The following is a 23,389-nucleotide window of genomic DNA, read 5'->3' as shown; positions in this document are numbered from 1 at the left end:
AATGGGCGATAGAAAATCGATCGGTGCCTATGCCATTCAAAATATGCGCTGGCTGAGGTCGGGGCAGCATGAATACGAGCAATTTTTTTTTTTTTTTTTTTTGCCGATGCCCGTGATGCCGCCCCCCACCACGAGCCGCCCCGGGCAACCGCCCGTGTCGCCCGTACCAAAAACCGCTACTGCCCTTGGTAGTGTTACCAAAATGACTGTAGATTTCGGAAATCCTTCTAAAATAAATAAAATAATCTCATGAATCTCTTTGTTTTGTTTTGTTTTGGGGGTTTTTGTGCTAATAATACATAATATCTGTAAAAAAAATAAAAAATAAAAAGGGGGAGTACCAAATCTAAACTCACGTGTGCCATACAAAGTGAAAGCTGCACACTCCGTCATCTGAAAAGAAAGTCGGTGTGGTCTGTTGGTCAAACACCCACAACTGCGCCATCACTGGAGCGCCAAGGGTGCCCTGTTGACACTACAGTGGGGCTGCGAGAATTTTGTTTTACTTAGATGTCTCAGACTCTTGCTCCTCACAGAGGGCAAGAAGGACTTGCTGAGTCCTACCGCAGAGGTCATGCGAGAGTACATGGGTGAATATCCTCACAACACCAGCGGGCGGAGCAGGGCGGAGCCGACATGGGCGGGTCAAATGGAGACGAGCTCTGGGAATGTTGGATATGTGGTAAGAGATCGGATCTACCTTGATCAGCGGCGCGGCTATGTTGCTATTGGAAGTTGTCCCTACTATAGGGCATGCTTTGAGCTTTAGCTGCGGAACAAACACGAACTAAATAATGTACACGACAGAGCGCAGGCGAATGAGCCTGCGGGACTCAAAGAGGAAGGATCCAGTACGCGTGTCCGCTGGAAGTTTGTGGCAGGACTCTTTGGTGTTAGAGCTGAGCGCCAGCAACGGCTCGGGTAAACAGATCGTTTCTCCGCGGAGTCGAACCAGAGCAGTGTCAGTGGCATACATTGTCAACGAGGACGCGTCAGTGCCGCACACCGAAGAAAACTTATCACTGAAGTGTCTGAAGGAAGCCTGCGCGGACGCACACGCTGTTCTCAAAACGATTTCATTTGACAGAATTTCCCAAGGCACTACTGACATTCTGGATAGTTTCTACAATGCAGGCAAGTGACGGCATGCAGACTGTAGGGTAATGTAGCGGATATATGAGCGCAGAATTATACCAAATTACGCAAGTTTACTGTTATAACCCCCCCACAGATGTTGCAGTGGTGGAAATGAGCGACACCTTTTGCCAGCCTTCCCTTTTCTACCATCTTGGAGTGAGGGAAAGTTTCAGCATGACTAATAACATCATTCTGTATTGTTTTAAGCAAGATAGTGATCTGCAAGCTCATAAGGTAACACATGCTCCCATCTATTGTTAGATATTGTTCATTTTATACAGTCTCATGTGCTGGAAATGGAAAATAGTTCACTACACGCACCTCTAAAGTACATGTTTGTAAACAGACCTTGCTTTATTACTGCAGCTGCGGTGGGATATTTTCCTGAAGGGCTAAAATATTGTACATTTGATTTAGAGATGGACCTTATTTAACAGCAAAACACCAGTTAGGGTAAAACTTGAATCTGTGCATTGTACTTAATGTGAGTGAGTGAGATGGAGCCAAAAATAAAAAGCTATAGCAATTGTTATGCAATGTAATGCAAGCAGTGGCTGCCATTAATTCATATTTTCATTACTGGATAAATGTGCATATTACCTTGTTTGTATAATTTCAGTGTATTCATAACAAAGCTCGAGCCTTGAAGTCATTTGTACAACACTGTAACACCTGTGACTGACATGAAACTGCTTTGCCTAGTGAAAAATGATGCTGCGGTTCCATTGTGGTCATGCAAGCTGTCCCAGCGTGATATTTGATGCATCTATTGTTGTCCTGCAGGAGCAATGCGGAAGTTACACCTTCATCCCATATGTAGTGTCACCTCAGGGCAAAGTGTTTGCCTGTGACGTCACCATGATGACTTGTATCAAAGACCTGATGCAACCTAGTTTCCAGCTGGAGCCGCTGCTCGTCCCCCTGGTTGAGAAACTGGTGCATCTGCTGAACAATGTGCAGATTCAGTCCAGGTCAGACATAAACTGCAGCAGGGTGTGGTTAAACATTATTACTTATTTAAACATTATTATAAAGTGAATGCATGTTCTTGAGCTTCCCACGTATGCAATGTCACTTGGCGTGTTTACAAAGGATTGTGAAATTGTGGAATGTAACGCCTACTCTGGACTGTCTCCTGATAGTGAGTACTTCCGGGAGTCAATCAGGCATGAGATTCGCATGGCACGGGAGCGGTTCAGCGGCAGAGCCTTGAGCGAGGAGTTAAACCACATCCAGCAACGCCTGGATAGTGTAGATCTGCTTTCTCCGGATATTGTAATGAACCTATTATTGTCCTACAGGGACGTTCAGGTATGCATTTATAAATCTGTGTGTCTAAACTAGTGATCATTTATTAACATATTATTTTATATTATTGAATTAAACAAAACAGCAAACTGTTGCCGAAACCCAAACAGTTTTAAGATTATTATCATCATATGATTGCATATTTATGTTTAGCCATATTTCATTATGAAAGAGCTGCTGTTCTATTTGGGAGCCTTCACAAGTGTTTGTATCAACAAAGAAGATCAGATTGTATGTTAAGTGAGCATATGAGCATTAACAAAAATAGCTACAAGGGGGTTAAATTATTCACAATTGTTTGTAAATAGTAATTTTTTTATATAATAAACTTCAATGTAGATGATTAAAAATTGTCAAGTGTGATTCAAGCATGTTAATCATTATATTTCACTGTCTTCCACTTTTTCTCAGGATTACGATGCCATGATAAAACTGGTGGAGACTCTGGACAACCTGCCTATGTGTCAGGTGGCGAAGCATCAGAATATCAAGTTTCACTATATATTTGCTCTAAACAGGTACCAACATGACTGCTATTGTACTTTGAGTTTGTCAGTATAGTTCTGTTGACATAATTAAAAATATGATCTCCTCCTCTTTGATTCAAGCTAGGTGCTTTTGTGTCATTGTCAATTTGCAGAGATTTTTTTTTTATTTGTATTTACCCAAGATATGAAGTTCTTTATCATCACAGTGGTCTGTTATGACATATACCTATCCTAGGAGGAATAAGCCCGGAGATCGTGAAAAGGCTTTGAAAGAAATTCTGCCAATTGTGGAGTCAGGGAACAAGGTGGCATCAGATGTCTACTGCCTGTGTGGACGCATCTACAAGGACATGTTCATGAGCTCAGCGTTCACTGATGAGTCCAGCAGAGACCAGGCCTGCTATTGGTATGCCAAATTTGGCCATGCAAAGTTTTCCACAATTGAGAAAACCGGCATTTATGTCGTGTTTTTTTTTTTTATATAACTTCCCAGGTATGGGAAAGCCTTTGAGACAGAGCCAACTCTTCACTCGGGCATCAACAATGTGGTCCTCCTGATAGCAGCTGGCCATGAATTTGAGACGTCTATAGAGTTGCGCAAACTAGGTGCTTTCTGTTTTTTACCTTTCCATCAGAGAAAACTTAATGTCTGTGGATTTATTGTGTCACGCATCGAATTTTATCCTTTAAATTCATTTTCTGATGTTTCAAATGTCTGAGATGACATGCAGTGCCAGAAAATATATTATTAGGATTTATCGTAAGCTCAGTCAAAATTAGATTAACACTAAACATTTATTAGTTGTGTTTTAAAACTTATTTCTTGTTACACAAACTTTGAAAAGTAGACCATGCCATTAGTGTGATAAATGTTCAACTGAGCCATAGGATATGAGTCACATAATTATAATACTCATTAAACCCATTCAGTGAACAATGCACCTTTATGAATGGGGAGATTGTCATCCTGGAAGGGAGCACATCCTGGAAGAGAGGATAGAAATGTTTGCTCCTTAATGTTCGTCTCCAACTTGTCAAATATACCCCAAACTGTCCTAGTAAAATGCCACAGCTCACAGAGCCACCAGATCCTATCACTGAAGGGAGTAAAAATTAAGTTGTTTTTTTTCATAATTTCTCGCCCATTTGTGAGAAAATGCATTTCATTATGCTGTGCACATCATATCATGTTGTTTTAAGTTGTTGGCCAATCATGTTTTGACAGTGCATAGTATTATAAATGCGTATTACGTTGTATTCAATTATTTATTTTGTTCCTAGTCCATAAATGAGGTTGTAACTGTGGTCAGGGTCATCCTCTGTTGATTTGTTAGTAACCTCTTTTGTTCTGTTTTATGATGTCAATGTCTAGGTGTGACTTTAAGCACCCTGCTGGGTAGAAAGGGTAGTCTGGAGAAGATGAAGGACTACTGGGATGTAGGTTTCTACCTTGGAGCAAACATTCTTGCAGGTGAATACAGGAAAGTCATTGAGGCCTCTGAGAAGCTCTACAGACTCACGGCCCCTGTTTGGTGAGACTTAATCATCCATTGTTGATGAGCACTATCAAGGTGTTTAATCAGTTACTAAGCCACATGTCTTTTTATATGATTGTTTTTATTAAAAGTGTGAAAAGCAAATAACAAATAACCGACGAGTTCAATTTCTGTCAGGTATGTGGCGTCTATTATGGAGACATACATCCTGTACCGTCGGTTTGCCAAGTTACCTGAAGTGAGATCTCCTAAACAAGATACAGTGGACTTCTGGATGGAGCTGCTTTTGCAGACCTGTAAACCCACTGCCTCATCAAACTGTTGTCCAGTAAGACCAAACACCTTACCGTAGCAGTAAATAATAAACAGGACACTCATCGTCTCATGGAGTAACTATTAATCAGGATTCAGTTCTGCTCATTTGGATTGTAAAGTTAACATGTAGCAAAGCAGGAGATTCCCTGCCGTTACAAATGCATTAAACAGCCACGTGGATGTTTAAAATAGATAGTACTGGAACTGGTGTTTTTCAGGTGCTCATTCTAGAACCCAGTAAAGTCTTCCAACCAGCTATTGTGTCTGTGAACGAGGAGGACCAAAGTCGCACTGTCCAGCTAAAACACGCCACACGCTTAAAGGTATGTAAACTGTCTGGGCCCCCACTCTTTGAGCCACTCTCTGATTGGAATACATTTGACTCTTTGAACAAGTCATACATACGTGTGTATGAATGTATATCATATTGTGTAATAAAAAAGTTTTCTGTCTGAATGTACAATCAGCTGGCTGAGTAGGCATGTTCTTTTAGAGTCACCGTGCATTTAAAACATGAAGATTTTTTAGTTTTTTTTCTTGCATATATATTTATTAGTATGTAAAAACTGGTTTATTGTGTGTGACAAATGCTGTATTAGCTGTAAAACACACTTTTAACCTGTGTCTATATTTGTATTTAATTCTGCAGAAGGGCTTAAACCAATGGACTTTCCAAGCATCTGAAATTCGGGGAGTGAGGTAAAATAGAGCAGAGCATGTGAGCTTTTTGTTGATTCCTCTGTGTCTGCAGATCAGTGTTACTGTGTACTTCAGCTCCAGACAAACATTCCAGAAAAAGTCAGCTGCTGGGTGACTTAACAATAAATCATTTTATCAGGTTGTGGTATCATAGGAGGGTGATGAAAAACACATTTTCTATTAGAGCCTAGTGGGGCTTTGCTCTTTATCACTAATAATGAATGCATTTTATTTACTTTTATTTACCTATAGCTCACACTGAATTAGAAACAATAGCTATCTGCTTCAATAGAACAAATAATGGTTAAGAGATACAGCCTGTGATGTCATCTGTGTCAGTTTTATGTTCAACATATTCAAACATAAAGATTTGCCTGTTTGAATGATTAAAACCTGTTTACGTCTTTCTCATTGCAGTGCTTCAAAGATTGATGAGCGGAGCTGCTTTCTGTATGTCCACTACAACTCGGATGATTTCCAGCTCTGCTTCCCATCTGAGATTCACTGTAAAGGGTGAGTGATTAACACTTGTGTGATATCGTGTGAATGACATCCTCGCAGATCAACTGATTTGCTAGATAAGATCTAACGAGTTCTGAGTACAGGGTGCAGAAAAACAGTCGGCATGCAAATGAGAGTAGTCATTGACTGGATGTTATTACTTGGTGTGAGTCATATTTCCTGTGCTGCCCTTACGTGCTTTTCAGAAACCTGTTGACATAATTTAGAAAAAAAAACATCCCAGCTGAAGTACTGTCTAGTACTGCACTACCACACAAGTTTCAGTTTGCTGTCTGCTGCCATATTTTTATAGTTTTTGACAGAAGCTTATATTCACTCATCACTGGCATGAATGTCAAGTTAATTTAGAGTTTTTAATGGTTCCTTTCACCTGTTCTTTTTCAAGGGTGGAATGACTGTAGAGCATGCAGCTCTAATGACTTTTAAAAAATCACAAATTGAATGAAGAAATTTGAATTTATGTTAGATATTCTGTAATTCACACAAGGTGAGAAATATACATATAGGCTCATATACGCATTCACGCACTTAAATCTTTTAATAAGTTGCGCTGAACTTCTGGTTAGTGATCATGATTGATTGAAGAGAAGCTAGTATTTTCTCTTTGGTAGTAAGAATTTATTTGACAGCGTTCACTGTATTGACCAATATTCAGAACAACAGGAAGGTCTTAGGAGCTCAGTGACGACCTAAGAAGGAGAGTTTTAGATTTAACCAGTTTGAGGAGGTCTTCTGGAACCATTTATAAAAAAAAACCTGCAGATTCAGACAATTGTATCCAAGTAAGGCTTATTTGCATAAGCTTATTTGGATGGTCCTGAAGAAGACTCAAGCTGTCACCCTCAAATAAGAGGAAATTATTTAGGCTGTTTAGGAACAGCTAAGGAACTACTGAACACTTTCCAAAATAAATGGAGTTTTACATTACCATGAACTGAGTGGGTTCCAACCAAGAAAAACTAAACACCTTTAAGCTTTGCTGAAATTTGCAGCTCCAAACATGGACAAGCCAAATGCCTTCTGCAGAAGGGTTTTACACTTAGATGGCCACAATGACAAGAGGTATGTTTGGAGGAGTATAGGAGAGGCTTTCAATCCTAAGGACACTGTACCAGCTGTCATGGTACAGTGTCACGGTAGTGGTAGCGTCATGCTCTATGGCTGTTTTGCTACCAGTGGTACCAGTACACTGCAAAAAGTGGATGGAATCATTCTTTAACTTCACCATATTTGGGTGTCCCAGCAAGACAATGATCCCAAACACACAAAGCTGGTTTTAGAAGGGATAAAACAGGCTGGCCTTCCCAAAGTACCGGCCTTAACCGTAATGAAAAGTTCATACCAGGAAACCAATCAATTCAAATGAACTCTAGCACTCCTGCCAAGAAGAGTGGGCATATATCCAGCCAGAATTATGCCAGAAGCTTGTACCAAAATTGTCTGGTCAACCAAATATTAGTGGGGGATGTACAGTATGTATGTATGTGGAGCCTGTATGTTTAATTTTCACATTGTTTGGATTAGAGAAAATCCAAAATGAATTCAAAAATTCTGCACCTACTTATTGCTTTTTAAAGTCATGTATGCTGTGCAATCATTCCACCCTGGCAAAGACAATAGTTTAATGAAATCGATAAAAGCCCAATATGATCAAAACGTCCATGCCCATGATGAGGGTATATACATTTCTGACCACAGCTACATATAATATGAGTAAACTCAGTTTGCTTGTTTTTTTCCTATTAACACACTGTCAAATATAGCATCCTGCTTTTCCTGTTTCACTGGTATGTTTTCTTTTAAACAAATTAAGTATAAATGAAACAAACTGTGGTAAATAGAACTAATGAGACAGCAACTGGATAAAATAGAAAAACACTGGTGAAAAAAATGCTCTGGTTATTCTTTTGAAGTGGGATTTTTCTTTTAAACAAATGCATAGTATATGTTGCATTCTTTGTTTTCCATGAGTACCAACTATTTTATCCATGAGGTCTAACAAATGTGTTGAGTAAAGAGCTTGTTTCCAGTACTCAAGTCTTTTGACTGGGATTACTTATAAGCAAAATATCCACATATTCTAATTTCAGTCTTCACTTTTCTATCACTTGTTTTTATTAATTACCAGAGACAATATCAGGCTTCTCATTCACATCTATTCAAATTTGATCAGCCATTGCAAATAAATATGAATTTTGTTGTAGCTACATGCAGTTGTGTATTTTGGTGTGTGAGCTGATGTTTACTGAGAGTATATTTAAATTTATGCTCCAGTGAGAGATATTTTTATGTATGTCTCTTCTCTACCTAGTTTCTGTGAGTTGGTAAACTCCCTTCTCCAGGAGGCTGAAAACCATGTTCAAGATATAGAACATACACTCGGAGAAATACTAGAGGTCAGTTACAGTTCCTTCTATATCCGGATGCAATATGTGTTCTATTTTAGGTCTGTGTTAAAAAAAGTGAATGCCATTTTATTTAGAATTAAGCTACTCTTGCAGACGTGGTTTTACATGTGTTTCACTCTCGTAAAACCATGTTTAAAGTTAAAATTTGAAAAGCCAGTGTTATAAAGAATATATCAAATCTATGTCTGTCAGAACTGCTTTAACTCTACATGACAAAGCAAAGTGCTGGAAACATTTCTCTGATATTTTGGTCCATATTGACATGATAGCGTCACATGCCTGCTGGAGATTTGTCGATTGCACATCCACAATGCAAACATCCTATTTCACCACATCCCAAAGGTGCTCTAGTGCATTGAGATATGTTAAAAAAATATTAAATCACTTCCACCAGCTTGAACCATTGGTGCAAGGCAAGATGCATCCTTGCCTTTTGCATTCAAAAGAAACTCATATGTTTTGTGTAGTAAGTAGTACTAGTGAGAGAGTAACTGGGTAAAGTAGAAAAACATTGGTGGGAAGAAATGCTCAAAATGCTGTTTTGATTCATTCAAGGCGGGGAGCCCATGCAAAGTGGAGCCTAAGTTTCCGGTTCTTAGTTTCCTGTTTTAGTGAGTTTTTATTTGAGTTACTGTTGCCTTAGTATCAGCTCAGAGCAGTGTGGACAGTCTCCTCTGACAACTGGCGTTAGCAAGCCATTTCTGTCCAGAGAACTACTGCTCACTGGATATTTTCTCTTTTTTGGATCATTCTGTGCAAACTAGACATGGTTGTTCAGGAAAATCCCCGTAGATCAGCAGTTTCTGAAATACTTGGACAAGGCTGGTCTAAATATGAATCATACTGTTTTCAAAATCACTTAAATGACCTATATTCCCCAGTCTGATGCTTGGTTTGAATTTCAGCAGGTAGTCATTTCCATCTCTGCAAATCCTGCTATTCTCTGCTGAACTCTGACATCAACAAGCCGTTTTTTACCCAGAGAACAGACACTCACTGGATATTTTCTTTTTTCAGATCCTTCTTTGTAAGCCTTAAAGAGGAAAATCTTAGTACGTCACCAGTTTCTGGAATACTCAGACCAGCCTGTCTGGGACCAACGCCCATGCTATTTTTAAAGTCACTTAAATTTCTCCACATTCTGGTGTTTATTTCCAACTTCAGCATGTCGTTTTCACCATGCTTGCATATTAAAATGCAATGACCTGCTGCCATGTTATTGACAGAAGACATATTTGCATTAAATATTGATCAGGTATTTGTGAGTTCATGAGTATAGTAATACCTTTAGCAGATGTTGCATTTTGCCTTATTTAAACTTCTGAATGAAAGTCTCCTTAAGTTCCTAAAAGTCTGTTTCCATTCACTCCATACTGATTCTTACTGATTCTCATTTTACAGTATATCTATGAGACCAATGAGAATGGTGACAAGGTAATACTTGGTAAAGGAACTTATGGCGTAGTGTACGCTGGAAGGGACCTGAGCAACCAAGTACGCATCGCCATCAAAGAGATCCCCGAGAAGGACAGCACGTAAGAAAACACATATGTTACCCTTCCGATGTTATCGCTTTCAGATTACGCTGTAATCAACAAAATCTGCTCAGTTACAGTAATAACATGATAGCGTCTAGGTAGTGTTAACCACATTAAAAAAAAAATACACTTTTGACTCTAGACAGACGTGGGAAAAAACACTTCAATATGTATCAAAATATTTATTGCTTTTGCAAACTTTTAAGGCTAAGGTTTAGAGACTTAGAGACTTAGACTTAGAGCTTTTTATTGTCATTGTGCAGTTTCTTGCACAGCGAAATTGGGTAGCTGGACCACAAAGGTGCTAAAGTAAGAAAAAGAAAAACCAATATACATCAAAGGTGGAAAAGAAATAAATAAATAAATAGAATAAAATAAAATAAATAAATTAAAAAGCAGTGTGTATATATACATGTGTGAGTGGAACTATATACATGGTGTATGTGTAGGAAACATTGAAACAGACTGGGACCAAAATAATTGCACTTGAGCTAAAAATATTGCACAGAACATGGAAAGACTGAGATATTGCACATAGATGATCAACAGCAGTGTCAGCAATGGAAATTGCATCCTCTGTGGACCTATTTGCCCTGTAGGCAAACTGGTGGGGGTCGAAGCTGGGTGGGAGGCAGTCCTTTATGTGTTTTAGGACCAGCTTCTCAAAGCACTTTGCAACCACTGGAGTCAGTGCGATGGGTCTGTAGTCACTGAGGCTACTGATGGTGGTGGACTTGGGGACTGGGACTATTGTTGATGATTTCAGGCAGTGAGGGACAGTGGCATGTGTGAGGGAGAGGTTGAATAGTCTGGTGAACACAGGAGCCAGCTGGACGGCACAGGCTTTGAGCACTCTACCAGGTATTCCGTCAGGGCCAGCAGCTTTCCTCTGATTCACTGATTATATTTGTCCCATTGGCTTTGTAATTGGTGATGTGTTTCAGGCCCTCCCATACCTTCCTGGAGTTGTTATCAGAGAGGTGATCTGATAGCTTGTTTGAATAGTCCAGTTTTGCTGCTCTGATGCCTTTTTTAAGGTCTGCTCTTGCTCTGCTGTACATGTTCTGGTCCCCAGATTTGTATGCAGAGTTGCGTGCCTTTAACAGTGCCTGAACCTTGCTTGTCATCCAGGGTTTACGGTTGGGGTAGACCCGGACCCACTTTTCTGTGGTGACACTGTCCATGCAGTGTTTGATGTAACCCAGCACTGCGGTTGTGTGAGTCAAGTGATTAAGTCCCCTTGAATATATACCCAAAATATACCCAAAATCCAAACCTAGTTGTGGTATATTGTTTATAACTCCTATACAATGACGGAAATGAAAAGAGGCCTAGTCAATGCAAATCACTTGTAAAATCACAACAATCTTACAGCAGTACCTTTATTCTTTTGTGTTGATTAGGTATTCTCAGCCCCTGCATGAGGAGATTGCTCTGCACAAGAGGCTTAAACACAGGAATATTGTCCAGTACCTGGGCTCTGTCAGTCAGGATGGTTTCATCAAGATCTTCATGGAAGAAGTACCCGGGGGTAAAAAGATGACATTTAATCTTCTAACACTCCTAGCAATAAGAGTACCTGTCATTACTAAATCGTAACTGTAATATAAATCAAAGCTTCAAAAAGGTTTTTCTTTGATTTTTTTTTAATGTCACATCTGTTTATGGAAAGAGCTGTTATCAACAAATGTAAATTTGTAATGAATCAGTTTGCTTCTGTGTAATCTACAAGCAAATAATTATCCTCTGACGTAATGAAATTAGGTCACAGGGTGGAGCAATGTGGTTTGTGAAATCGGAGACACAGGTTCCTGAGAAATTCTTAAACACACACAAGCCTTGATGCTCCCTATAAGTCTGTTTCCTTGCTTTCTGTGCTATTTGTCATGGGCTTCAGGGAAATCATGTGACCAGAATCGTAATGCATCTGTGATTATGTAACATCTACTGGAAGCCAGTTTTAAAGAAGTGGGTGGTTCTGAAGACATCCTGTTCAGTGAAGGAAAATGTTTACAGACAATGGTGTGATTGTGAGAAAAACATTTTGAACCTCTGATTAGAAACGTGCACAGCCCTAATCCATTGCTTTGTTTGATTTTGCTAAATTTAATGGAGAAACAGATGAGAAATGAGCAAAAATTTGTAGTTATTTTAGTTGTGCATGTGATATCATTATTGCATCTTTTTAAAAATTAATAACCTTGTCGGGCGCTGATTTAGTTCAGTGCGTGAGCAGGTGACCGTATGGCACGTGGCTGGAAATCAGCGGGTCACCTTGTGAAATTTTACATTTCCTTTACAGGTAGCTTGTCTTCTCTTTTGCGCTCCAAATGGGGTCCTCTGAAAGACAACGAGCCCACCATCATTTTCTACACCAAGCAGATACTTGAGGGTCTAAAGTACCTTCATGAGAATCAGATAGTCCACAGAGACATTAAGGTGAGCGGATCACCTTTGGCCTCGTGGCAAATAGTTTTCTGGTCTACTGTATCTTAAAGCTTGGCTTTGTGGTATTCACTGGTTTTGTTCCTTATGCAGGGTGACAATGTACTGATCAACACTTATAGTGGAGTTTTGAAGATATCTGATTTTGGAACCTCCAAACGGTTAGCAGGGATTAACCCCTGTACTGAAACGTTTACTGGTAAGCTGACATTTATGACATTATTAAAAGATGTAACATAACGTGAACTCCTCACAGTAGTCGAACTTTCATTTTTCTGGTGGATTTTCAATAGGAACTCTGCAGTACATGGCCCCTGAGATTATAGACCAAGGGCCTCGGGGTTATGGGAAGCCGGCAGATATCTGGTCTCTAGGGTGCACTATCATAGAAATGGCAACAGGCAAAACACCCTTTCATGAGCTTGGAAGTCCCCAGGCAGCCATGTTCAAGGTAAAAAAAGAAGGAGTTGTGTTTTCTACGGAAGTTAAAAAATGCTCACAGTGGACTTTACACATAAGGACATTTGGCAGATTGTGGAATGCCTGGAATTATATTTCATGGAACATTCGAGAGACTTTTCCTTTGGAGACTTTTACATTTCATGATCATTGTTTATTTCATTTTTTCAAGTACCAGATGGATATTAGATAGATTAGATATACAATGTTTTAAATTCAGTTATACTTTAGGTGCATAATTATTTGCACAACACAATTTAGTGTAATTTTGCCTCTGTACACCCTGACAGTGGTGCACATTTTTATATAGTCCCCCACTATCAGACCAAGTGATTACACAAAATAACATAGTTTAAGTATACAAACTCTTTTTAACACTTGGATGAAAATCATTTGCAGTCAGTGATGCACAATCACATCTTGATTCACTGATAATAAAATCCACTGTAATGGTGTCCAGAAGTAGAATGACAAAACCCATCAACCTTATACATATGAACCCAGACAAAGAGAGCTATCCGCATAGAGTAAGAGCTATCACAGCACGAGAATCTCAAAGCAGAATGTTTCAATGAACCTTTAAAAATTCCCAACTAGGTTGGCATGTTTAAGATCCACCCCAAGGTTCCAGAGTGCATGTCAGATGAGGCCAAAGGTTTCATCATGAACTGTTTCGTGCCAAATCCTGATGAAAGAGCCACGGCGGCAGAACTGCTTAAGGACCATTTCCTAAAGTCATCTACGAAGAAAAAAGCTAAAGCTGTTCAGGAATCCCTGTCTATAAGTGAGAAATACACTTAAAATACACACATTTCACCTCTTACCCATTTTTGTTTTCTATAGCAATGATGCAGAGTATCTAAACCCTATTTCTTGCAGCTGACTATCAGCGCAGTATGTCTGTGCCTATCTCCATCCATGTGGAGGATACTGATTCTTACTCTGACTCGGTTGATCTGTCTTGTTCTCTGGACCTGACGAGGTCGCAATCCTCTCTCAGAGCAGAGGAAATCTCAGAGAGCCCACCAAGCACCAACATCTTCCTGTTGTGAGTAAGATTATTCCTCAAAAGACACTCAAAGCCTTTTCATTTATGCACGAACTATGATTATACTGGATCTTAATTTACTGGTAAACCACACTGAGGTTCGTTCTTCACAGTCCTATAGCTTTTCTAAGAGAGAAAAGGGTATAATGCAAAATTCCACATGCCATTATTAAATAATACATCTGATGTGTTACTGATATCCTTAACCTAATTTTTCTATCATGTAATGGTTATTTCAGCATGTTCGTGGCTTATTTCTGCTCTTTGTGTTTGTTGGCCTTCAATTTTTCCAGAATCCCAGATGACTCCACATCAGACATGAGCAGTCCATCCTCAACAGAGGAGAGTACTGGCCTTTTTATGCTAAGAAAGGACAGTGAGAGGAGAGCCACGCTGCACAAAGTTCTCACTGACTACATAAGTCATGTTGTGTCTAGTATACAACAGTCTGTGCCTCAGGTGGGTAAAAAAAAGTCACAACACTGTCAAATTTTGTTATATATATAGAATTTCTCTTCAATCCAGAGACTGATTGTTTATAATAGAGTATCTGAAAGCTTATCAACATCTGCATGTTTAAACTATTAGGTACACGTTGACAGTACAGGGTTGTGCCCCCTTTTGCCCTCTGACTGGTGGGACTCTGTGATACTAATCCCCTCCGAAGGTGCTCCCCTTGATTGATATCTGGCCGACACTGACACATTCTTTCATGTTGTTTCCATCAAATTCTGACCCTAAAATCCAAATATCAAAGCAGAAAAATTAAGACTCTGAGACTCTGTGAACTGCAGCCTCAGTTTCCTGCTCTTAGCCGACAGAAATGGTACCTGTCTTTTGCTGTTGTGGCAGTCTGGTCAATCTCCTCTGATCTCTGGCATCACCAAAGAATTTCTGCCTAATTTCTGTCTTGTGTTACACATATTTTCTTTTTATCTGACCATTCTCTGGAAACCCTAGAAATGGTAGTGTGGGAAAATCCCAGTAGATCAGCAGTTTCTGAAATACTCACACCAGTCTGTCTGGCACCAACATTTAAAAACATTCAAAGTCAATTAAATCACCTTTCTTCTCCATTCTGGTGCACGGTTTGAACTTCAGCAGGTCATCTTGATTATTTCTGTGTGCCTTAGTTCATTGAATTGGTGACATGTGTTTGGCTGATTAGATAGTTGAGTTAATGAGCAGTTGAGCAAACATAGTAAAGTACCTGGTGAGTGTGTAGGCCATACCAAAAAAACCAATTCCTTTGTAATCTGATATTAACATATTGCCTTACACGTATTGCGCCACCGACATTGGAAAACAGAGAAATAGGAATGTAAATACAAAGAATGTACAAGCAAAGGTTACCTGTTTAGCTAAAACCTGTGGGAGTTTCCCTCATGAGGTTTTCGGTCCTTAAATGCTATTAGATTATTATCTTATGAGGATAAATAAAGTTTCTATGTTTCTTTTTCCTTTCTTTCCATCTACTTCTTTCCAGTTGTGTACTGTTCTTCTATAAAAACCTTCAGATTTTTCTTTGCATCCCAATTTTTAACCATACTTTTACAATAAGAGTTAATAAAAGATGTTAGAGTATCTCGTTTTATGCATTTAGGTTAGAATTTGTTTTGAGCAGAGCATTTTTTTTTCTTAAAATCCTGAAATTTTTGTCATTACTAAAGACGAAATGGCCATTAATAGTAACATTCTTATCAATAACAGATACAAATTTAAAATGTCCACCTTTATCACAGTGAAAAAGACCATCACTCTCCAGCTGAAAAGAACTACCGAGAGATGAAGTAGATGGGTTTAAATACTTTGAGAACGAGAAACGCAGAATGTATCCTGATTTTAAATTCTCCCTTTCTCTGTTAAAAGTATGGTGATGGATCCACGATCACTCCAGACCACATCACCAAACTCGTTATTTGTTTGCGTGACAACATCCGCTCCCCGGACAGGAAGCAGCTTACCAGTGGCTTGCTGGAGCTTCGAGCTATGCTTGTAGCTGCCTCAGTACCTCTGAACAGCCTACAGGTGGTGCTGTTTAACTTCCAAGATGCAGTAAGTTACTTCTGAGCCCAAAGCCAGATTTTGCTGGTGATTACATCACAATTGAGAATAAGCCTCCTTACATTCATACAAAACCTTCTGATCATAGGTGAAAAAAGTGTTGAAGCAACAAAAGGTGAAACCTCACTGGATGTTTGCTCTGGATAATCTGCTGAGACAGGCAGTACAGGATGCCATAACTGTATTACTGCCAGGTAAAGTAGGCATTCATTCCATAACCTGTTTAACATTTTTTGTTGAGCAGAAAGAAACAACAACATAGTGGTAAGAGTGTTTGCCAGAGGAACATCGTCAAGCAGATCTTCAGCTGATATTTCATTGTGTTTATATTTTATGTACATTTAAATGTATTTATTTTCCTGCCTGCTGATTTTTTAATTTATTTATTTATGTTTCTTACTTGTCTGTTTTTCTGATACTAATTTACCCTTTGCCTTTCAGAACTCAAACTCCATCTGCAGTCCTCATTCGAGAGTGAGGACAACACCTCTGAGGAGCTGTTTGCCGATCCAGACACTCCTGTAGCTCTAGTCCCTGACCAGCTGGTGGCACCAGCATACACACAGCAGCCAGCACCAGCAAATGACGTGCTGCTTAGAGCCAACCCTAAACCTGCAGACTTCAACCTTAACACCAACTGGCCTCTCAGGGAGGACCTGAGAGATCTGCGACTGGAGACCAGAAGGTTTATTTCGCCTGTCACCTTTATCATTCAGAGAATCTACAGGTTTATTAGATTCTCTGAACAAACTACATACATACATAAAATACATTTTTACTTTTATTTTTTGTTTTCTCAGCTTTCTTTTCATATCCCCCTCATATTTCCTGTAACATAGAATAATTGTGAGTGACATTCCTATTAGGTGTACACAGTGATTCATTTAATTAATTTGGGGTTGCAGGGCTTTCTGCTGAGTGGTGAAGGCTATTTGTGTTGTGTTTCAGACTGCTGAATCAGCTAAGCGAGAAGGAGACAGAGTATCATGAGCTACTGAGGAACTCTCTCTGGAGAAAACAACAGCAAATAGACGCACTGAGGAAAGAATCAGTCAATGAGGGTAATGTTGCTTTAATGCCAAAACTTGTTACATCTTGCGAAATACTAGCGCAGTAACTGCTTTGGTACACTAAGCACTTCTTTCCCCACTCACCTCTTTTCACTCCCCACTCCCGCATCTCATTCATTTTTTGTCATCTCTCTCTCATAATGTGTATTTTTCCTGTCTATCCCTACTCCCTTCTCTTTCCCCTCACCCTCCAGCTGGTAACGGCAGATGGGTGCCCCTCCCTGAGCCTGGTTCTGCTGGAGGTTTTTTCCTGTTAAAAGGCAGTTTTTCCTTCCCTCTGTCGCAAAGGGCCCACTCATGGGGGACTGCTTGATTGTTGGGGTTTTCGCCAATACTATATGGGCTTTACCTTACAGTACACAGCGCATTGAGGTGACTGTTATTGTGGATTTGTGGTTTACAAAGAAGCTTGAACTGAACTGAATTGTGTCTGTGATCGTGCCTTTTTCTACAAGCTGAGTTGTGCCAAATAAAGGCAGCCAGCTTTATTTTCCTGATTTGAAATATTTACAAAAGGCTATATCATTGAAGTGTATTCCCCTGATTTGCTATATCCTGAACTAAATTAGACTTGAATCTGAACCATTCCTTTAGATGATGAAATTTTCTTGAATATTTGAATATTCTGTTTGTACACCACAATCAAACCTCTAAATCCTAGAAAATTAATTTTCTACTAGATACGAGATAGTAAACAAAGATGTTTCATAGTTATTTGAGGAGCGCTGAAGTTATTCTCTCGCCTGTTATCTGACAAACATCAACACAAGCTGCGACATGAGTAGTATCATAGGAAGGGACCAAGCCTTCTTTGAATTATCAGTACACTCAGTGATTCTAATTACTATTTCTTAACATCTGCGCCAAGCAATCCCTACCACACCTTAGCTACAGGCTGATGGCGGATTTCTGCCTGACTAGTTGCTGTCAGAGGCGTTGGCTGCCAGATCAGCTGCTAATATGCTCAAACTTGACTTGTTAGTTTGTATAATGATTATACGGGCTGGCTGCCGAAGACGCTTTTGTTGTGTGTAACATTAACACCATTAAATACAGCATGTGTTTATGAGTGTCAGACAAAACCTAATGGCTGTAAGCTCTGTGCATTATAGATGTGGAGTTGGCTTCACAGAAAAGCTCCAGACCAGAGAAGAAAGCCTTAGTGCGCTGGCTAAAGACTGTCTCCGTAGATCAAGACACTATCAACAAGGTAAATTCAGCAAAAGCTCAACTTTCCCTTTTTTTTTTACACCCCTAAGGCTGCTTGGTGTTACTCATCCACCTGGTATTAATCCACACCTCTGTGATCCTGTTTTCCAGTTGCTCTCTCATGAGTTCACCTTGGACTGTCTCCTCCGTATGGCCGCCAAGGATGACTTGATGTACTGTGGAATAAGGTGAGCTGCCTCCACGCATCACCCCCTCAAAACATGAAGTCTACATCGTTATTTTAAGTTTCATCATAAGTTTAAGCAAATTGACATTGCACATGAATGTGAGTCCACTGTTGCTGTTGCAGAGGCGGCATGCTGTGTCGAATCTGGGCAGCTGTAACAGCTTACCGGAAGAGCCAGCTCAGCACGCACAATGAGGACAGCGAGGACACCCTTCTTTAATGGCTGCTGATGTTACACATCAAAGGGCAGGTTCATAGACAGGCTGGCCCTGTGTGCGGTCTGGAGGAACAGAGGCATTTCAGGTTGCTGATGTAAAGCAGATTAAATTTTGAATACATTTTTAGACTGTGAATGTACTATAATGGAGCATCAGAGCTTTTTACTTAAAAGCTAGGTCATGTCAGAATTTTATTTTGTTATTTTATATTTTTACATTTTATCAGGGTGTCAGAAGGTAGAGCTTTAATTGTATCTTTAGGAGATAATTTTAAAGGGGGATTTAATTGGTTTTAAACATTTCATCTAGTGACGCTGTTTTCCTGTTTCACGGAAAGCTAAGCAGGATTTGAAGTTTTAGAGACTATATATAAGATTAACTTCTATTCCTTGTTTGGAAAACAAATATTATTTGTACTATAAGCCCTTTTAAATTCATTTAAATAATAAACAGGAAGCATTTTTTTTAACAGTCATTCAGACTGGCTTGTTATCTCCACACAGCCCTTTGTTTCTAACAGGGAGAGGGGTTTTTCAGGGTGTGATGTAGCATGGAAGAAGTGATGTAGTGGTGAACAGTCTTTAAATTCCACACGTGTTTCCTCATCTGTTTTCACTGTGTTGACGTCTCCTTAGAGACAGTGACGTGAACTTTGTGTGTGTTGGTCGATATGTGTGATGCATGTGTGTCTGAGAAGGTCTATTGTATGACTTTTTGCTGTTCTGGGTGGTTTCATGCTGTCTAGTACTTAGTTCTTCTGTTTATGAAAAAGAGTTAAATTTTAGGTCTAGACATAAGAAACAGTTTCTTATGTCTAGACCTAAAATTTAACTCTTTTTCATAAAATGACAAGACTTAAAAAAGAAAGACAAAGATCAGGAGTGTAACATTTCAGAAAAAATTAGACAAACATTCTTTAGAGAAGAATGAGGAGATTCTGAGGATGTTATTTATTTTGACACGAGTGACAGAAAGGCGGTTTAATGTCAAATGCATGTTAGCTCCATTCTCTTTCAATGGGGATATGACTTTAGTGGAAGCCTTGGGCTGGCCCATGCTAGCCATAGTACTCACTATTGTGAGTACTATTCGAGTTATATGCAAAAATACATGTGCACAAGTAATAACTAGTATTTGCTTTTAAGTCCAGCCCTTTATAGCAAACATAAAAGCATTTTCCAGATGGTGATGCACATTAATATGCAATATACAAAATTGTGGCATTTAACCTGCAACCCTGAATGGAAAAAGTAGAAGAGGATGGATGGATGGATGGATGGATTGGTGGATGCATTTGCAAGTGCCAAAATTTAACAGCTGTTCTACTTGTAAAGGCTGAGAAGTTTTAACTTTTCTGATGCTAATAACTGACTCATCTAATCTCTTTGTCAAAATGAAAACCAGGCTAATTGGTGCCTACACATAAAATTATAAAAATATATCTGAGTGCTGCAAGCTTGCATTTTTCCCCACTTGAAACGTTGCAAGATTGCATTTAGGAGGAGATGAATTTAAGACAGTCTGAAAGACTAAGAATGCTAACATAAAAGTACCTCTACTCAACATGAAGGCAAAGCAAAATCGAAGTAAGCAAAGGTTGTCAGCCAGTAGGGGTCATTGCTGACACGATGCTGGAGACAAAGTGGGACAAAATTGATCTCTTTGGACTGTGTGGCAAAGGAAACCTTGCACAGGGAAGAATTTGCAAAGTCAGATTGGAAAGGCAGTCGCCCAGCTCTGGAGATCTGTGGATACCTCCTACATAGAGGTTTAGGAGAAAATTCCTTAATGAAGAATAAAAAGAAAATGCAAAAAATGTGATTTGTGTCTGTGAGGTGTGCCCACAGATTTCCACATATATCAGTAAGTGCTTTTTACACATTTAAGTCTGAAGAAACGTCAAAGTTGGATTGCTCTAGGCTATCTTTTAACTTTTATTAACCGTACTAGTATTTAAAAAAATGGATGAATCCACTATCAGAACATCTAACTAAAATTACATTTTTCTATGGTATACTTGCAATATTAAACACTACCGAGATACTAATTAAAATCCACTGTAGCCCATATATCACTCGTACTATAATTCAAAACTGGCATTTCCCTTTCCTGTGTTCACAGATTTATGATATGCTTTATTCATTCGTTGTCATAAGGTCTGAAAAGCTCTCTGCAGACTTGGCCAAAATACTGATTACGTCTGTCTGGCAGTAAAGATCAAAAGCTCTGATTTACCTTTGCAATAATTTAAGGGGCTCCGCAAATCGGAAGGTGTATCAGTAAATCAAGTAAGGCATCTTTCTCTTGTGTCCTTGGATGCTGTCTCAAAGAAAATTAATAGCCCTACTACCTATTATTTGTTTATTAAAGCATGCTAGATAGACAAAGAAGCATCCTCTTTATAGTTGATATTTAAAATATATATATTTATAACTTTTGTATTCATCTCGACTTTTAAATAAATCTGTTTTTGAGATTTGAGTGTTCAGATGTATTTCTTTTTGGTAAAATGACTAAAGGTGGTTGCTGTTATGTCTGGCAGACTAACACTCACATGAATTCTTAACAGTGAGTCACATTGCCTTAAAGAAACAACACAGGCAGCAGCGGCCATATTAGATTCATCTGATACACATAATTGAATATAATGTGAATGTATCCCCCTGAGTCTCGCTTGTTTGAATAAGCTTTAAATCACAGTAGCATTAGGACTGTACAGCTAATAGCATGGAAACTGTTAGCTTTGATCAGCCAGTAAACTGTGTCAACTTATTGATGTGGAGAGACAGTAAAGTCAAGGTTACATTATGCTTTGCATTATTCACACTGACAGTCCAATTCGTCTTTTTGTTGCACATATAAATCTGAAATATGCTATTTGTGTTGTTATTTCTGCACTGTCTGTTTATCTATTCTGTTAAGTATATTAAGAACAATGAATAAAGCTCATTTCCTTTTATGTGTACACATATTTGGCAAATAAATCTAATTCTGGTTTTCACAATCTCGAATGAGTCTTATAGATTGCTGCATATCCTTTAGTCTGTGCTTCCTGCATTTCTAAAGGAATCATGTTTGTGTTGCCTTATCACTTTTCATTCTTCTCTTTCCTTAATCCCTTCATTTCTGTTCTGTCTGGAGGTGGAGCTAAGCTACTGATATGCAAATAACAGGGACTGCTGTCAGGGGGATTTTGGCAGGCTCTTGGGGGGGGGGATTGAGGACGACACACTGGGAGGCCCAGAAACTCCAGGGATTACTGAGCTCACCCTGTGTGCCATCCCCCAAAGGACAGGTAACCCCCCCCCCCGGTCCTGGACAGCAGCAGCATGCATGATAGAGAGCTAAATTTGACAATTTCTTGTGAGATATGATTAAAAATGCAGCATGAGTCAGACTTTTTGCGCTTGCACTGAAGAATAAATAATGTTTCTAAATGTAGCACCACTTCAAGGGAAGGTTAGTTAAAAATTCATCACTTTTTTTATGACATATCATCGCTAACAAGCGGACTACTGTTATGTTTCACTGAGGTCTGTTTAAAGTGCGCACTCAACTGCTTACATGCCTGCAGGCGCTCGCACACTTATGTATACAGTACTAGATGCATGAAAGGATCACGTCTCCTCAACACACGTTCCCTTCAAAGCGCAGTAGATGTGTGCGATGTGATCACATGGACAGGTTATGAGCACATTCTTTGCATTTCTGTTACACCCCTGACTCCTGATGACACTTTATTGTGTATTTTTTACCTGCACAGACATAGCATGATTTACTTCATATTATCCTAGAAAGTTTGATAATTGTCAATTTATTTGTTTATATAAAGTAAATGTGATTCATAGATATATATTTGCCATGTAAACATGCAGCTGTTGATTAGTATTTTTATTCCTCTGGGGGGTTTTTTGAACCTCAGGAAGAGAAAATAATATTAGAAGCAATTTTACTGGAAGACAAAGTGTTGTTGCTTCAGGGGCCAGTCTGTAAGGCATTTAAAGCTATTATAGTATTTACAGAAAAGACACAACATGAACACAAAAGACAGACAGCTGTGATAGTTACAGCTGGACAGAAATATTCTCTCATCAATATAGATTAATCCTGTCTAATCTAGAGACTTGCATTAAAAAAAACTAATCCCGTGAGCATCAGCATGAGTAAGAACATGTGTGTAAATGTATGTGTCACAGAGCTCAGCTGGAGCTTGACCTGAAGAGCATTTCACCCTTTGTTTGTGTCTGTTGTTTGGGGAGGGGGGCAGTGTGAAGGCCAACCATTCATGTGACTCTTAATCAAGGATTATGGTGGAATGAGCTTTTAACCTTTTTGTTATATATCATTTATTATTATGATCATGGGGTATAATATGCAGTTGGAAAGAATGAAACTTTCAGTGTTATAAGGGCAATGTCATGACTGTACGATGCTGTATTACAAATACCCTTTTATGTTGCAGTTTTAGCCATAGCTTGCAAAACAACACTCCCATGGCCATCAGCCTCAGCTGTACTGCTGTTAGCATGCTAAACTAAGATGATGTTAGAGTTGTATGTTTTTGCTCTTATTATTAACTTTAACATTTAACCTTGTGGCATATTCCCAGTTGTTCCCTTTGAGTGAAGGGTCAAATAAATGCAAATGAATACAAAATTGCTGATTTTATAACCACCTTTAACCTACAATGAAATAATTTTCCTCACAGAGCAGACTGGTAGTACACACCTGTAAATTCTCCATAACCCTTGAGATGGTTGTGTGAAAAATCCCAGTAG

At 39.1% G+C, this 23,389-nt stretch overlaps 1 protein-coding gene across 2 annotated transcripts; it reads left to right on the top strand.

Annotated features, from left to right (window-relative positions):
- Nucleotides 1-560: 560 nt before the first annotated feature.
- Nucleotides 561-21,570, top strand: si:ch211-1i11.3 (mitogen-activated protein kinase kinase kinase 5). Of its 2 annotated transcripts, XM_031740655.2 has the most exons (28): nt 569-1,134; nt 1,232-1,371; nt 1,921-2,108; nt 2,280-2,448; nt 2,857-2,963; nt 3,169-3,339; nt 3,427-3,539; nt 4,306-4,465; nt 4,607-4,757; nt 4,963-5,067; nt 5,394-5,443; nt 5,861-5,956; nt 8,277-8,361; nt 9,775-9,908; nt 11,315-11,442; nt 12,214-12,350; nt 12,450-12,555; nt 12,650-12,807; nt 13,413-13,599; nt 13,695-13,863; nt 14,157-14,322; nt 15,733-15,918; nt 16,016-16,121; nt 16,369-16,612; nt 16,876-16,988; nt 18,110-18,207; nt 18,318-18,394; nt 18,517-21,570. In XM_031740655.2, the coding sequence occupies exons 1-28, from the start codon at nt 795-797 to the stop codon at nt 18,611-18,613; spliced, it is 3,981 nt and encodes a 1,326-aa protein (XP_031596515.1). In that variant the 5' UTR covers nt 569-794; the 3' UTR covers nt 18,614-21,570. The 2 variants fall into 2 exon arrangements, 1 of the variants encoding a protein (XP_031596515.1); XR_005614862.1 differs by lacking the exons at nt 18,318-18,394; nt 18,517-21,570 and adding an exon at nt 17,192-17,369 and having other exon boundaries at nt 561-1,134.
- Nucleotides 21,571-23,389: the final 1,819 nt, after the last annotated feature.

This window comes from Oreochromis aureus, linkage group 11 (assembly GCF_013358895.1).
Source record: "Oreochromis aureus strain Israel breed Guangdong linkage group 11, ZZ_aureus, whole genome shotgun sequence".
Taxonomy (NCBI): domain Eukaryota; kingdom Metazoa; phylum Chordata; class Actinopteri; order Cichliformes; family Cichlidae; genus Oreochromis; species Oreochromis aureus.
The sequence above is the reverse complement of the archived record's forward strand: the minus strand, read 5'-3'. Positions and strand labels throughout refer to the sequence as shown.

Excerpts from the sequence above, each read along its gene's own strand:
- si:ch211-1i11.3 (XM_031740655.2), top strand. The coding sequence starts at position 795 with ATGTACACGACAGAGCGCAGGCGAATGAGCCTGCGGGACTCAAAGAGG. Across the intron at positions 3,340-3,426 it reads AGAGACCAGGCCTGCTATTG|GTATGGGAAAGCCTTTGAGA; the intron begins GTATGCCAAATT and ends ATAACTTCCCAG. Across the intron at positions 12,556-12,649 it reads CTGTACTGAAACGTTTACTG|GAACTCTGCAGTACATGGCC; the intron begins GTAAGCTGACAT and ends GATTTTCAATAG.